General features: G+C 44.0%; 1 protein-coding gene across 1 annotated transcript in view; it reads left to right on the top strand.

The window, feature by feature from the left end:
• The window catches only part of LOC307255265 (protein unc-13 homolog A), a gene marked incomplete at its 5' end in the record, with an annotated part of 39,472 nt that overhangs the window by 6,599 nt on the left and 18,236 nt on the right, over positions 1-14,637 (top strand). The window contains 10 exons of the mRNA XM_080033927.1: positions 895-1,012; positions 1,158-1,281; positions 1,761-1,831; positions 2,001-2,052; positions 2,467-2,496; positions 4,777-4,990; positions 6,784-7,902; positions 8,057-8,159; positions 10,918-10,961; positions 11,545-11,623. Coding sequence (XP_079890053.1) covers positions 895-1,012; positions 1,158-1,281; positions 1,761-1,831; positions 2,001-2,052; positions 2,467-2,496; positions 4,777-4,990; positions 6,784-7,902; positions 8,057-8,159; positions 10,918-10,961; positions 11,545-11,623 — 1,954 coding nt within the window. The remainder of the gene's footprint in view (positions 1-894; positions 1,013-1,157; positions 1,282-1,760; positions 1,832-2,000; positions 2,053-2,466; positions 2,497-4,776; positions 4,991-6,783; positions 7,903-8,056; positions 8,160-10,917; positions 10,962-11,544; positions 11,624-14,637) is intronic.

A 14,637-nucleotide genomic window follows, 5' to 3' on the forward strand; every position in this document is an offset into this window, starting at 1 on the left:
CAGTCGCTGCCAGGAATCAAACAAGCACACTTCTTAAAAGGAGTCACCACTGAGACGGGAAATCAAGTCCCCCTATTTCTTAATTAAAGTTCCCACGTTCTCCCTCCAGGAATGCGATACAATCACCTCCTCCACTGCCTTCATCACACTCCTCTCCCTCCCTCCCTTTATCCATCCATCCCCCTCTCTTTATCCTTCTCTCTTTCTCCCTCTACCCTCTCTCTATTTCTGTCCTGCTTCCTGCTGTCTTGTAAATGTTTGATGTTAGATTCTCTCAGGCTTGCTCCCACAGAGACGTGTCTTGTATTTGTCTCAGTGAAGCCCACGAGTAATTACTGTGCATCTTTTGTGTGTATGAGTGCTTATGTGTGTGTTATGCATTCATCCTTAAACAGTTGTAGATTAACTACTCAGGTGCTTTACTTGAGTAAAAAATACCAATATATTTATGTAAAAATGCTTCGCTGCAGGGCAGAGTCCTTCATTCAAACACCTCACTTAAGTAAAAGTGCCAATTTACTGTTGTAGCTGATTGAGGTGGTCACAGTTTTAACAACTCTATATAGTTTGCAATTTCATATCAGTTGTTCCAGCATAGAGCTAGAGGTTGATGTTGCTTACAACTGATAGATTTCTGAAATGCTTAGGAACCACTGGTTTAATCTGTAGCAATGCAAACTACAGCAGTCAAATAAATGTAGTGGAGTAGATGTATCAAGTACAATTACCTCAAAAGTGTACTTATATATATAAGTATATATATAATAGAGTCGTCGAGTAAATTTGCTTTGTTGCTTTCTCCAACTGTCTTTGATATATACTTATTATTAATATCAGTTGCTTTTTCTCTTGATTTTTGACATTTTCCCGTCCCTCTTTCTCTTATCTACCCAGCGAGATCAACCGCCTGGACCTGGGTCTGACAGTTGAGGTGTGGGACAAAGGGTTGATCTGGGACACCATGGTTGGCACGGTGTGGATCCCCCTCCGTAGCATCCGACAGTCTAATGAGGTTTGCTACCGATCACCAGCACCCACCACTTTAGAAAATACTGTCATTGAAAAAGCCAGGATTGTTCATTTAGAGTTGGACGTGTTCTATAGGGCTCTGTTGTTTTTGGTGTGGGGGCTGACAGAAACCTATTTCTGTCAAACAGGAAGGTCCGGGCGAGTGGCTCACTCTGGACTCTCAGGTCATCATGTCTGACAATGAGATCTGTGGCACCAAAGAACCCACGCTCCACCTGGTGCTGCTCGACACACGATTTGAACTGCCTCTCGGTGAGACGATCCATTATTTGTATCAAAAAAGTCTAAAGCCGTCAATGGTTGGTAAAAAGATTTGATTATGAAAAAACTCAACCCATCATAGGAAAAAGAAGATGACTTAGTTAAATGATGTCTGTCCATATATTTTTCACAGCAAACTGTGATATATGAAAACCAATAATCTCTTACTGACAAATTAACCTGATCTATTTTTCTGTGATACGTATCCCTGCCTGTGAGTATGCTTTGATTAAAGGTCTTTGATTAAGGGTCATTTTCATGCCGTTTTCTCTTCTTAGAGTCGATATTGTGCCCCTGATTCCTCAGTTTGTGGACCTGGGGTATTTATCGAAAGGTTAGCTTTAAGGGCAGCTCAAAACATGATCAAATTATATTTAGGGGGCCAAGCCCGAGCAGGAGCTGGGACCGCGTTTTGCATACTGTGTTTTTTGTCACCTGGCTGAGTGTGTCTGGCTTGTTGTTTTTTTCAGATATCCCTGAGGATGAGGCACGATACTGGGCCAAAAAACTGGAGCAGCTCAACGCCATGAGGGACCAAGATGTAAGCTGTCACCTTTGATTTAATACCGCAGCATTGCCTCATTTTTAGGAACACTCCAACATGATTAAACGTTAGAAATAACTGGTGTTAGAAATGACAAGATTAAATCCAATTTACATTTTCTCGTCTTGCTCATTGGCAAAATATTAACTATCTTTCCTGTTATCAGTTAATCCAGGAGGAGCAGGAACGTCCTCTCCGTGCACCAGGAACCCAGTGCTGTAAGTGACCGTTTGCTCTTTGTACAAAGTGTAGTCATTTGAACAAGAGAATTGTGTTTTGTAAGCTTTTGAGTTGTAATTAGATTGCTTTAGCTCAGCATGTGCATTATGTGTTTAGCCACACATGGGTTGTTGTTGTGTGCTAGAGTGGAAAAGGGCCTGGGTGGCTGCAGTGTTAAGGGTCGATAGCGTTATCAGATGTCAGGAGGCAAGCTCCTCCGGGATTCTGCCTCGTTGTCGGCTTTTGGCCCCGCCTGCTGAGCCAGCTGTCTGTGGAAAAAGTGGGATGCTCAGCGCTTCATATGTGCTCTTCCCCCAGCTCCATCCGGGAACTTTCAAGCGTTAATGACGTGAATGCATGTTTACATTTGATACCAGCACAATCAATACTCACACCTTCCTGTTTCATTACAGGTAACTGGAGTATATGGGGGGAGCAACAAAGTAAGTATACATGCAATACATCCTGTACGTACAGTGCAGTTTATATATTGGATGGCCAGTGTAAGTGAAGTACTTATACTCTTGTCTTAGACCCGCTGCAGTGTTTATAAAAATTATATAAATTGTGTGTTTGCACATATAGGTATAAATGCATGAAACAAGCTTTGAGGCCTTCTGTTCATCTTCAAACACACTTGGCTTGATTTGCCATGGGTCAATAATAATAAAGATAATAATAACAATTTATAATCCAGCAAAAGAATCTGACATTGAACGGTGCTCACAGCATAAAAAACATAATATAGATGATTAAACGGCATGATATGTATTTGTCCAGAAATAGTGTCTTTTTTACTTTTATATAATGAGCTGACAGCTACAATTGTTTAGCCTGGTCCAACCAGACCATCGTACTTCACTTCATTTGTACAGAAGGTCTGGAACTGCTCTATTGGCAAACGTTCACTCACTTGGAGGAGGGTATCTGTTGAAGTTTAAAACTATTGGATCTGCCCAGTGCTACTTTGGATCAGCCAACCAATCGCATAACGTTTGGTAGTGACATATTGGGCGACCGTGGCTCAGGTGGTTAAGCTGGTTGGCCAATGATCCTAGGGTTGGCGGTTCGATCCCAGCCCGGCCACTTGTGTCATGGTCGTTGTGTCCCTGGGCAAGACACTTCACCCACCTTGCCTCGTGTGAATGTGTATGACTGCTGTATGTTTGAGGTGGTGGTCGGAGGGGCCGATGGCGCTGAATGGCAGCCTCGCTTCTGTCAGTCTGCCCCAGGGCAGCTGTGGCTACTATGGTAGTTTACCACCACCGGTATGACTGTGTGTGAATGAATGGAACCTGGAACCCTGTAAGCGCTTTGAGTCACATAGAAATAAAGCGCTATATAAATCCAATCCATTATTATTATCATGAGCCGGCTTCTGACGGTGCGTTCCAGTTGTACTGGGAACTTCCGACTTCACTACATATTGTAGTCTATGGATCTACCGGTACCTGGCAACGGTAACTTGCTAGAGCCTAACGTTTAGTTATTAGGATGAGAAAGGTTGTCGGCGTCCATACTTCTCCGAGCAGATGCAGTGGAACACAGACAGGTCGGAACTCGGAACTACCAAGTCGGAAATTTCCGAGTTCCGAGTATAAAGGAACGCAGCGTTCAACTGAAACTGGAGCACGACTTTGACGTCATTGTTCTCAGCCGCTCCCTCTGTTCGCTGATTTGACATCCAAAAATCTAGACGAGCAGGAACAAATGAATGCACCGCAGCCCCATACTGACTACTGAAGGGAAATTAAAATTGAGCGGAAGTAGATAAGCGGGTGGTGCCAGGCTAACAATCGTTGGCACATATAGCAAAAATAATAAAACATATGTCACATTCCAAATGCTAATGTAACGTGCTGTCCATTGTTCATTTGTACACTTAAATATACATACATTAAACATATGCATACAGTATGCAAAAAAGAACGCTCTTTCCCTGGTTATCTCTCATTCTGTCACTGTGATTAGCAGATGGTGTTATATAAGTGTCTGTCAGACTCACCCACACAACTGCAGCGATTCATCTCATCTCTGTTCACTCAGAGGAAAAAGGAAAAGAGCAGCGGGGTAATGATGGACTGTGAGACGATGACGTGAGAGAGAGAAACAGAGAGAGATGGTTGAAGAGAAAAACAAATTTCGATGCCTTTTAATTAATGTTCTCATGGCCAGACGGCTGAAGATGAAGGTGTAAATGGTGCAAACAGCCTCCCCCGTCAGAGTTTCAGATAGCGATGAATGATTAATAGATGCTGGTTTTGCTTTTGACTGATTCAGCACTATTTAAGTGTCTGATCACATCCCTCTGGGATACTAATCTCTGATCTATGGACACCACAGAAGAATAAAGCATCTCCTTAGTGAGCAGGACAGGATTTATGTTAAGTTATTATAACCATGAGAATGAGAAGAAAGCCGCTGAAGATGTCCGTCGTGTTCTCCATGTATGGATGCACTCTGAATGACCTACATGGGGCTGATAGGGGTCATGTTGTGGTAAAGCTGCCATCTCATTCTCAGTACCATATTACTTTAACGGTCTGTGGTTCAGTGATTAGAGCGTCTTGTCTCTGTGCTACATGACAAATCATCACTTTTCTTTTTGTATTTCTCTTGCTTTTAATTTATAAAAATCTGAAGAAAAAAAAATCTGCTGGGACTGTTCTCTGTAAGGAAAATACTGATATTTTATTTTCTTCTTGACGTGCTCCTCTGTGCAGATGAAGACCCAGACAGTGCGGTGGACGACAGGGACAGCGACTATCGCAGTGAAACCAGTAACAGCATTCCCCCGCCTTTCTACAGCACATCCCAGCCCAATGCCTCCGTCCACCAGTATCCCATCAGCCAGCAGCGCCGCAGCTCCAGAAGCTTAACTTACCCGCGCTCTGGCAACAGCCAAGACCCCGACTACCAACATCAGAGGACTGTCAGGTGTGTGTGTGCGCCTGATTCAGTGTAATTTAGACTGGAAGTTTATTTTCATTATTGATCCAGTGGTTTGATGATTAATTGATCAATTATTTGGTCTAGGAAATTGTAAAAAAAAAAATATATCCCAATGCACAAAATCCCAATGATCATTGCTTGTTTTGTTTGAGTTAGCTAATGCTAGGTCACTTTTGATAGATAATAGTTTAGTTTATAGATTTTTGTTTTCTGACTTTCTGACTCATTAAGCCGAAGTGTCTGCTGTTCAGCTGTAAATGATCACGGTGTTAACAAAATAAAGTAATAGTAATTTGACTTGCTAAAGAAGGAAAAGCACATATTATTCTGATATTATTGACAACGTCCTAGTAAGTCATGACAGTGTGACAGTGAGCCAGCATGCACAACAACCAGAATCCTAAACCTGAAGCAGCTCAATGAAATTCAACCATCATTATTTTTATTTTTACTATTTGTGTGTTTTTCCTACTGAGACAAGTAAAAATGTCCTTGGTGAAAAAAAGGCCCATTAGTGAATGAAAATACATCATGAAATTCTGGCAGTAGTAAATCTGGAGTGTGTTTACAAGTCCCTCATTGGATCATTTAGACCAAATTTTATTTCTCTTTCATTGTTGTTTACAATACCGCTACATTTCTCACTGACTCTGAACGAAACTATGCACCCCATGCCTTTTTCTTTCTGAATTATTCATCCTGCAGTCTAATGGTCAATACTTCACATAAGATTAGCTGCTTGTGTGAGTGTATTGGACAGAGCAACATCCCCACACCCCCGCCCATTCTGTTCCATCTCCTCCTCTCGGCTCTCCACACTGACTCCCCTTTCTCACGTTCTCTCCTTCTATATTTTGTCCCAGCGCTCACCACTCCCTTCCTGTCTTCACTATCTCCCTCTCATCTATCCTTCCTCCTCTCTGTGCCTCCATTCTGCTTTTAATAGCCCCATTCATCAAGGACTACAAGTATTTTTTCCCTGTTTGTAGCATTTTTGCGTGCTTGTTCTTTTTCTTTTGTCAGGTTTCTGGAGGCCTCTCACCTTTTCTGTTCTGCTGTATTTCTCCCCGCTTGTCTCGTACTCTTGTATCCCCAGTGCTATATATCGATTAGCCATCACCATCAGCATTGTTCCTTGTGACCTCAAGACATGTAGAAAAGGTTTTAAGCAAAACTGTCCAATAGAGCGGAAAGTGTACTAATAAAGTGGTCTGTAAGTATTTATGGTATTATGGTACAATAAAGGAAGGTAAACACTGTTTATTATGTATGACCTCACCATGTTCTGTCACGTGAGCTCACTGTGATGCCTTCAACCAATAGGTACGCCAAATCCTGTATTCCTTCAGCGATTAAGTTACCAGACGGTAGTCATTTCAAATGACATTAGCCCATTACTTTTTAGTCAGCACCTTTACATGATAAACATACCAATTTCTATTAATTATCTATTTTGTCGCTATTTATTTTACCATATGAACTTTACCTTGTTGTCTATTCATTGTGGTTTTGACATGTAACATTTAGGATGTCCTTGGTGTGATTGTGGATGTGGATGTGGTAAACTGCAAATGAATTGCCCTCTTGGGATCAATAAAGTTGTCTTATCTTATAGATATGCCAGCGAAGCTTGGTCCAGTGTAAATGCACAAAAGCCGGCATTTTGGCAGATTGTCGTTCCATCAATAGGCCGGAATATTAACGTAATAGGGGGCCGCAGTCTCTCCTTGGCATGTCTATAAAATCTCTTTCTCTTTGTTCTCTTCTCTTCCCTTCAGTCCGTCGGGGAGCTACGCCTCGTCGGCGGAGCTGAGTCGCTGCAGCAGTCAGCTGAGCGAGGAGGACTATGGCGGCGAGTACGGAGAGCGGGACCCTTATGAGGAGAACGACTCGTACCACTCCTGTCACTCCTCGGTCAGCTACAGCAAAGGCTCTCCAGACTGGGACCCCGAGGAGACCCAGGGGGCCTACAGCGACGAGGGAGGCTACAGCAAGGATGGAGGGGAGGAGGCCGCTCTGTACCAGGAGGAGGACGGAGGCCTGTACGAGGGAGAGGAGGAGGGCCTGTACGAGGAAGATGACATCATGTACGAGGACGAGGATATGTACAATCTGGACGGGACCCTCAGCGAGGACATGGAGCCCCCGTTCACCCCCACCCCGACCTCCACAGCCCCCACTACACTGGAAGTACCAGGCTCCAGACCCCCTCTAGAGAAGCAGGCCTCCTTACATCAGCAGCAGCAGCCCCCTGCTCAACCCGCTAACCAGACATCCAACCAGGCTCATCCTCCCGGCATGGCCCCATCAGCAGCACAGCAGCCCCCTTCAGGTCAACCCACAGCCCAAGCACCTAAACAGCCCCAGACACAGCCACAGCCACAGCCTCAGGTGCGGCCGGCCCCAGCTGCCACTTCCTTCTTCTCCATGTCTAATCCTCTAACAGCAGCGGTCACAGGCTTGGCCTCTTCTTTCCTGTCTTCTGCTCAACCCGCCCAGACTCACACTCCAGCCTCAACCGCACCTCAACCACCACAGCAGTCTGCTGCAGGCAACGCCGGCATCGTCCCTCCAAACCAACCGCCCACCATGGCTAACTCAACCTCCCAGCAACCTCCCACTGCCACGGTCCCTTCCTCCCAACAGACCCCTTCCTCTGGGCAGCCTCAGTCCCATCTCAACGGCCCTGACACAGCGCAGTCAGCCAATCCAGAAGACCAAGCTCTGCAGCAGGATGAAGAGCCATGGTTAGAGGAGGAAATGATGTCCGACAAGGAGCCCATGACGCCCCCTGCTGTTCAACCAGAGGAGACGCTCCCCATTGAGGAGACAGAGGAGTGTTATGACGAGAGCAGGCCACCGACGCCAGTAGAGGAAGAAGAGATGCCGCCTGAGAGGTAGGAGTATAGGAAGAAAGGGAATGAGATCAATAAACTATTTGACACAAATAGACTAGAAGAGAAACAATAGGTTTACCCAGACATCCTAGAAATGCATCAGCTGGAGATATCTCTGCTAAAAAAATGAAACACGGCTGTTTTATTCTTTTAGTCCTCCAGTTCCAGAGGAGCCCAAAGAGCCGGTAGATCCAGCAGTCAGAGCCAAACAGAACTGGCTGAGGCTCTACAACAAAGTGTGCGAACAGCTTCGGGAGGTAAGATCACAGGTTTAACCCAACTCTGTTTTGAGTTTCCAGTCCAGTCCTCTACAGAAGTTCAGTCCCCAAAGCGTCGGGGCCTGAGTCCGCCCCACCCTCTATCTATCCATCTCAAAGATATACCTGAGTTTAAGAGACTCTCAAAGTGTCTGCCAAGTCTTTGAAATATGTATGTGTAGTGCATTATTTACAGTGCCTTGCAAAAGTATTCATACCCCTTGGAATTTTCCACATTTTGTCACATTAAAACCACACACGTACATTTATTTTATTGGGATTTCATGTGATAGATCAACACACAGTGGTGCATCATTGTGAAGTGGGATGAAAATGAAATATGGTTTTAAATTTTTTTTAGAAATAAAAAACTGAAAAGTGTGGCCCCTGAGTCAATACGTTGTAGAACCTCCTATCGCTGCAATAACAGCTGCAAGTCTGTTGGGGTATGTCTCCGCCAGCTTTGCCCATCTAAAGACTGATATTTTTGCCCATTCTTCTTTGCAAAATAGCTCAAGCTTCAGATTCAGCATCAGATTGGATGGAGAGCATCTGTCAACAGCAATTTTCAAGTCTTTCCAGATATTCTCAATTGTATTGACGTCTGGACTTTGACTGGGCCATTCTAACACATGACTATGCTTTGATTTGAACCATTCCATAGTAGATCTGGCTGTATGTTTAGGGTATTTAACCTTCTGGAAGGTGAACCTCCACCCCAGTCTCAAGTCTTTTGCAGACTCTAACAGGTTTTTCTGCCCTGTATTTGGCTCCATCCTTCTTCCCTATCCCTGCTGAAGAACAGGACCCCAACAGCATGATGCTGCCACCACCATGTTTCACGGTGGGGATGGTGTGTTCAGGGTGATGTGCAGTGTTAGTTTTCTGCCACACATTGCACTTTGCGTTAAGGCCAAAAACTTCAATTTTGGTCTCATCTGACCAGAGCACCTTCCTCCAACACTTGCCACAAGCCATGCGGGGGACACAGCATATTCAGATGAGACCAAATTTGAAGTTTTTGGCCTGAATGCAAAACGCAATGTGTGGCGGAAACTAACAAAACACATCACCCTATACACACCATCCTCACCGTGAAACATGGAGGTTGCAGCATCATGCTATGGGGATGCTTTTCTTCAGCAGGGCTAGGGAAGCTGTTTAGAGTTGATGGGAAGATGGATGGAGCCAAATACAGGACAGAAAACCTGTTAGAGTCTGCAAAAGACTTGAGACTGGGGTGGAGGTTCATCTTCCAGAGGGACAACTAGCCTAAAAATACAGCCAGATCACTATGGAATGGTTCAAATCAAAGCATAGTCATGTGTTAGAATGGTCCAGTCAAAGTCCAGACCTCAATACAATTGAGAATCTCTGGAAAGACTTACTTTTCCGTTTTTTATTTCTAAAAAAAATGTAAAACCATATTTCATTTTCATTCCACTTCACAATGATGCACCACTGTGTGTTGGTCTATCACATGAAATCCCAATAAAATAAATCTATGTGTGTGGTTTTAATGTGACAAAAAGTGGAACATTCCAAGGGGTATGAATACTTTTGCAAGGCACTGTATGTGCAAAGCCACAGCTACAGCAAGTTCATGAGTTCTGTTTTGATGGTACGTTTAGCTAGACACTTGAAATCAATGATTTCATGTGTTTCATATTCCACAATTGCTACCTTTTTGATTTTCGTCAAATAAAAACACTGGTGGCTCGACCAACAGCACACTTTTTATTTCAGTTTTGGGTGCAGCACAATATCACTCCTCGACAAAACTGCTTGATTCAATTTCACACATTAAGTTTTGCTTTATGTTTGGTGTTTTTTCCCCCCAACGGAGCCTTCAAGGCAGCCTGCAGTTAGGGTTAGGGTAATGGTAAGGAATAAGAGCCTCCGTTGGGGGGACAAAACACCATAGAGCATTTTATTCACATGTTATGTTGCTGTTCATTACGTTTGAATTGAGTGAGTTGGGAATTAATCACTTGCTTTGATGTTTATGTGGATGTGTGTCGTGTTGCGTTTTTTGTACATTTGGCTTCCTTTTGGTTTGTCTTTTTTCTTTACCTTTTTGTTTGTTTGTGCCGACCCACTTTGTTTTCTTTCCAGTTTCATGTCATTGCCATAGCGACACTCGCATGCACTTTGCTCGGCCATCATTGGAGCATGCTGACAGGTAGGTGCAAGCTGATTGATTGCTCGAGAGAAAGAAGGTGAAAGAACTCCTCACTGTATGTACACAGGCACCTTCCTGCCACTCATTCATCCCCACAACAATTTGATCTTCTTACGTTGTATTTTGCAATAGCTCCCCACCAAGTCTGTACGCATCAGATTCTCCAAAAATATATTTAATTTCAAAGATGAGGGCAAAGCATAATGTTGCATAGGGACATAACCAGTTTATGGATTCTGTAATAACATTATTAAGGATAAAATAACAAATGATCCTTGCCTAAGGATTATATGTCTTTATTTATTTTTCAGTTGTACAAATTACGTGAGGCATCCTGAACGTTTTTGAGCAACAGCTCTATACAAAAGTTTTATCTGACTCAGCTTATTTTTGACCACTGATGCAGCAACACACAAATGGGATTTTAGATGTGACTGGCCTAATAAAGCAGTTTCATCACATAACTGTAGTGTAGAGATGCAGCCTCATTCATACACTATAGGAACGCTAGTAAAGATTGCTGGGATAGACTTTAGATTGTTTCTTCTTCTAACATGCCTTCTTTGTCTCTCTCAGGCTCGAGGAGAGACTTCCACCTCGCTATGGTTTGGTAAAGGAGGGTGAGTGTCAGCTGCCAGCTCCTAAAGTGATACACTTTGTCTTACATGGAACACATTATACTGTATATCACAATGTATGACTCAAGCTAATGCATTCAATCCAGAAATAAAAATTAAAAAGTAATCTCAGATCATTATGGAAACCAGGCATGGCTGCTTTAGATCTAAAAATGCCTTTTTTTCATCCGTGAATCGTTCAGCTCATTGCATTTGGCCAGTGAGTATTGAATGCCAGTGGGCTGCCCAGTCTTAACTGGCAGCTCATTTGTAGATGAGGCAAACCTCAGAGTGACTCTGAGGCTGCATGCTGAAGAAGTGCTAAGATAGCCAAATAGAAACCCAGCAATTATACCCTTGTGTGTCATTGCCACTTTGTAACATGATGCCGTCTGAGAATGAAATCTATCCGGTCCTTGACTGAAGTAGCATTAATGATAGAGGGAATAACATTGTGTAACAAAACACGATTTCATGTCATATTAAGAAATTTTGATGAGTCGTTTTATCAGCCGTAAAAAATTATAAACACATACTGTATACTGTTTATGTGAATGCATAATGGTTCAATCTTATTCCTATTCAGAATGGGAGGTGCACTCTACAGTATTGACAGCATGCCTGACCTTCGCAAGAGGAAAGCCATGCCTCTTGTCAGAGATCTGGTGAGATACAAACAAGGACATGCATTGCATACAAGCATAACGCGCCCCACACACATCCTGCGTCTACCTCTGGAGCGCGTCGCGTTACCTTACTGCTGCCTCTCTCGGACTTTTCTCGGACACACATGCAACGTCTCAGCAGCTGCTGCTGCTGCAGCGCTGCTTCTAAAAGCCCTATCTTTCTACATAGAGTTTTCATAGATAATTCCCATTAAAAATGAAGTTATTTCATGTCATCTATGATGCATATGATTTATATTGAGTCTGGACAGTAATCCGTGCGCCCCATTGTAATTTTTTTTCTTTTTTTTTTTGCCATATTTTCGCTTGTTGGAAGTTTTATTTTGAAGGGGACACACCAGGAAATGGTGGAACTACAGCGAAAGCTGCCAGTATGAAGTCAATATGACTCTCAGCAGAGTATTTCTCTAACAGTTAAAGCACAGAGATGCGAGAGAGACGCGCTGCTCTCAGAAAAAAATAGGCGAGCCTCCTGAGGTGAAGGGGAGCGTCGCTGCAGACGTGCCTCCGACGCGCCTCAGCAGTGCGTCTGAGGTTGGATGTGTGCTCGCTCTACGTTGATTTCACAGTCTGTGACCAAAAGTCAGACGCAGACGCGAGGTAGACGCGCAGTAGAGGTAGGATGTGTGTGGGGCGCGTAATATACACCAGACCTGTGGGGTGCTCAAGTTGCAGACATTATTGGATTCTCTGAATCTCAGTTTACTCTAAACCAATCATCTCTATTCTTTCTACTTGTGTTTTATATTCATTTATTTTACTCTTATTCTTAAAACATCTTAACATTATTCAACTTTTGATCTACTTTGAGCATTACTTTTTTCTCACTATAACACAAAGCTTATACACTCATAAAGGCTACTCATGTTGATTTCTGACTGCTGCCCCTTCCTCAGCTGTGTTAGATTTGTTAAAAAATTATATATAATACACTAATTAATCAATGTAGTTACACTTCTCTAGGGTATACACAGTGTTGGGAGTAACGCCAAAAGTAATGCATTACTGTAATGCATTACGTTTTGCTGTAACGCGGTAATGTAAGGCATTACAACAACAAAAATTGGTCATATTTTAATCGGTACAAATCTCAGTTACGCGCGTTACAATGCATTTTAAACCCGAAATTAACTGGTGTGTTGTCCATAGCAATGAGAAATGGTCTATCGCCAATGACCACAGGGTTGCCTGAGGTTATTGTGGGAGCAATCAAAACCCGATTTGATAATACAATTGATTCCAAAGATGCGCTACTGGCTTCCGTCTCACTGCCCAAGTTTAAGCTGCACTGGGTAAACGAAGAAACCAGAAGAGACCACATCACTTTCCTCCTTACAACGGAGTGCCGCTCCCTTCCAACGGAGGAGCCTGCAGCCTGTGATACGCAGGTATACGTCATATACCCACAAAGAAAGCTCCAGCATTTCCGTATGCCCACTTAGAAAATGCGAAAGGACACGTAACAATAGCCCCTTTTACACAGCCAGTGAAAGCCGGGAATATGCCGGCCTTTCGGCCCTCCCCCCAGCTGTGTAAATGCGACAGTTGCGGAACGAGGGAAGAAAGGTGCGAGTGATCGTTCCGGGAATTTTACTACCTCGGGGGGTAGTAAGATTCCCGACACGATCAGTTCCGCCTCTCTGTTTAAATGCTCCAGCTTGTTGTTGCGGAACAGGGGGGCGTTTGACGTTCCATAGTCTACGTTCTAAACATGCGACCATGTTAGCAGTTGAAGGACGTGTGTTTAACATTAACCACGGCGGCCTGATGTCCCGTAAAAATCACCAAATAAAAGGAACGGTGTATAATCTAGCTGATCATAAGGTCCGTTGCTCAATCCAAACCCCCGCGCTTCATTTTGCAGAGTGTATGAGTCTATTTCTGCCCAGGAGAAGTTGTACAATGGAAAGCTAGGCTAGGCTAAGTAAGGGATAAAGTATAGCGAACGGGTCACTTGCTAGAAATAAAGACCGACAAGCTGAAGCAGGAGCCCGACGCGCAGCGGAGGGCTCTTGTTCAGCTTGAAGGTCGACCTAGTAACGGGGGAATAGTCTGCTCGCCCCGCTAGACTGTCTGCTTCAGCTGACTGAAGGCTCGGGCTCAGCTGTTAGACACAGCTACTGTTTTGCTAACACATTCCGCCGCCGCTATTATTATCCTTACTGAGCGTATATCCACACTTTATTTCTGTCTACAGTAACGTGACTTCACACACTGTGTGTATGTGTGTGTATGTCTGATTGGCAGATCGCTGCCCTCACAAAGAGACTCGCTCACAACCAACCTGTCACACACACACACACACACACACAGAGGTGAAGCGGTCGGATTGATTTAGTCAGTTTGGTTAACTGTCCCAGTGATGTTGGACTCAGCGCGTAGCGAGATCAACTGGCACATCGTGGGGACAGTAAAATACGGCCCTCTTACTGCAAGCTCCAGCACTTCTGCTCTCAATTCACCGGCCATTGTTGTTGTTGTAAAGCAGCTGACCGGCGCGGCGCTAAATGTTTACGTCACACCTGACGCTGTTTACAAGCACCTCTTTCATTCCGGAGCGCTGTGTAAAAGGGACTACTGATGCGCCAGCAGGCTGGCGTTGCTTGGTTCTGTGTAAATAACACAGAAGCAAGCAAAGCCGGCATATTGGAGTGATGTTGTTCCGTCAATATGCCGCAATCTCTGTGTAAAAGGGGCTAATGTTGATAGTTACATAACTCAACTGTCATACTTTCATTGATAAATTCAACCTGTGCGCTGTGTCCCTGTGGATGTTGCAACAGACTTATTATAGCCATACGCCCTATAAGTGAGGCCCAGTGTAAGGATGGGGTGTGAAGTAGCAGCAGGTAATACATCCATAGTACAGAGATGAGCGGGACCCGGCTTACCCCCACGGCCCGTTTCATTGCGGACTGTTGGGTAAAATAAAGGGCAATGTCCAACCCGAAAATACTGGCAGCGCGACGCAATATTCAGCTCAGTAGTCCCCT

This window comes from Ammodytes marinus (genome assembly GCF_949987685.1).
Source record: "Ammodytes marinus genome assembly, chromosome: 9".
Taxonomy (NCBI): domain Eukaryota; kingdom Metazoa; phylum Chordata; class Actinopteri; order Uranoscopiformes; family Ammodytidae; genus Ammodytes; species Ammodytes marinus.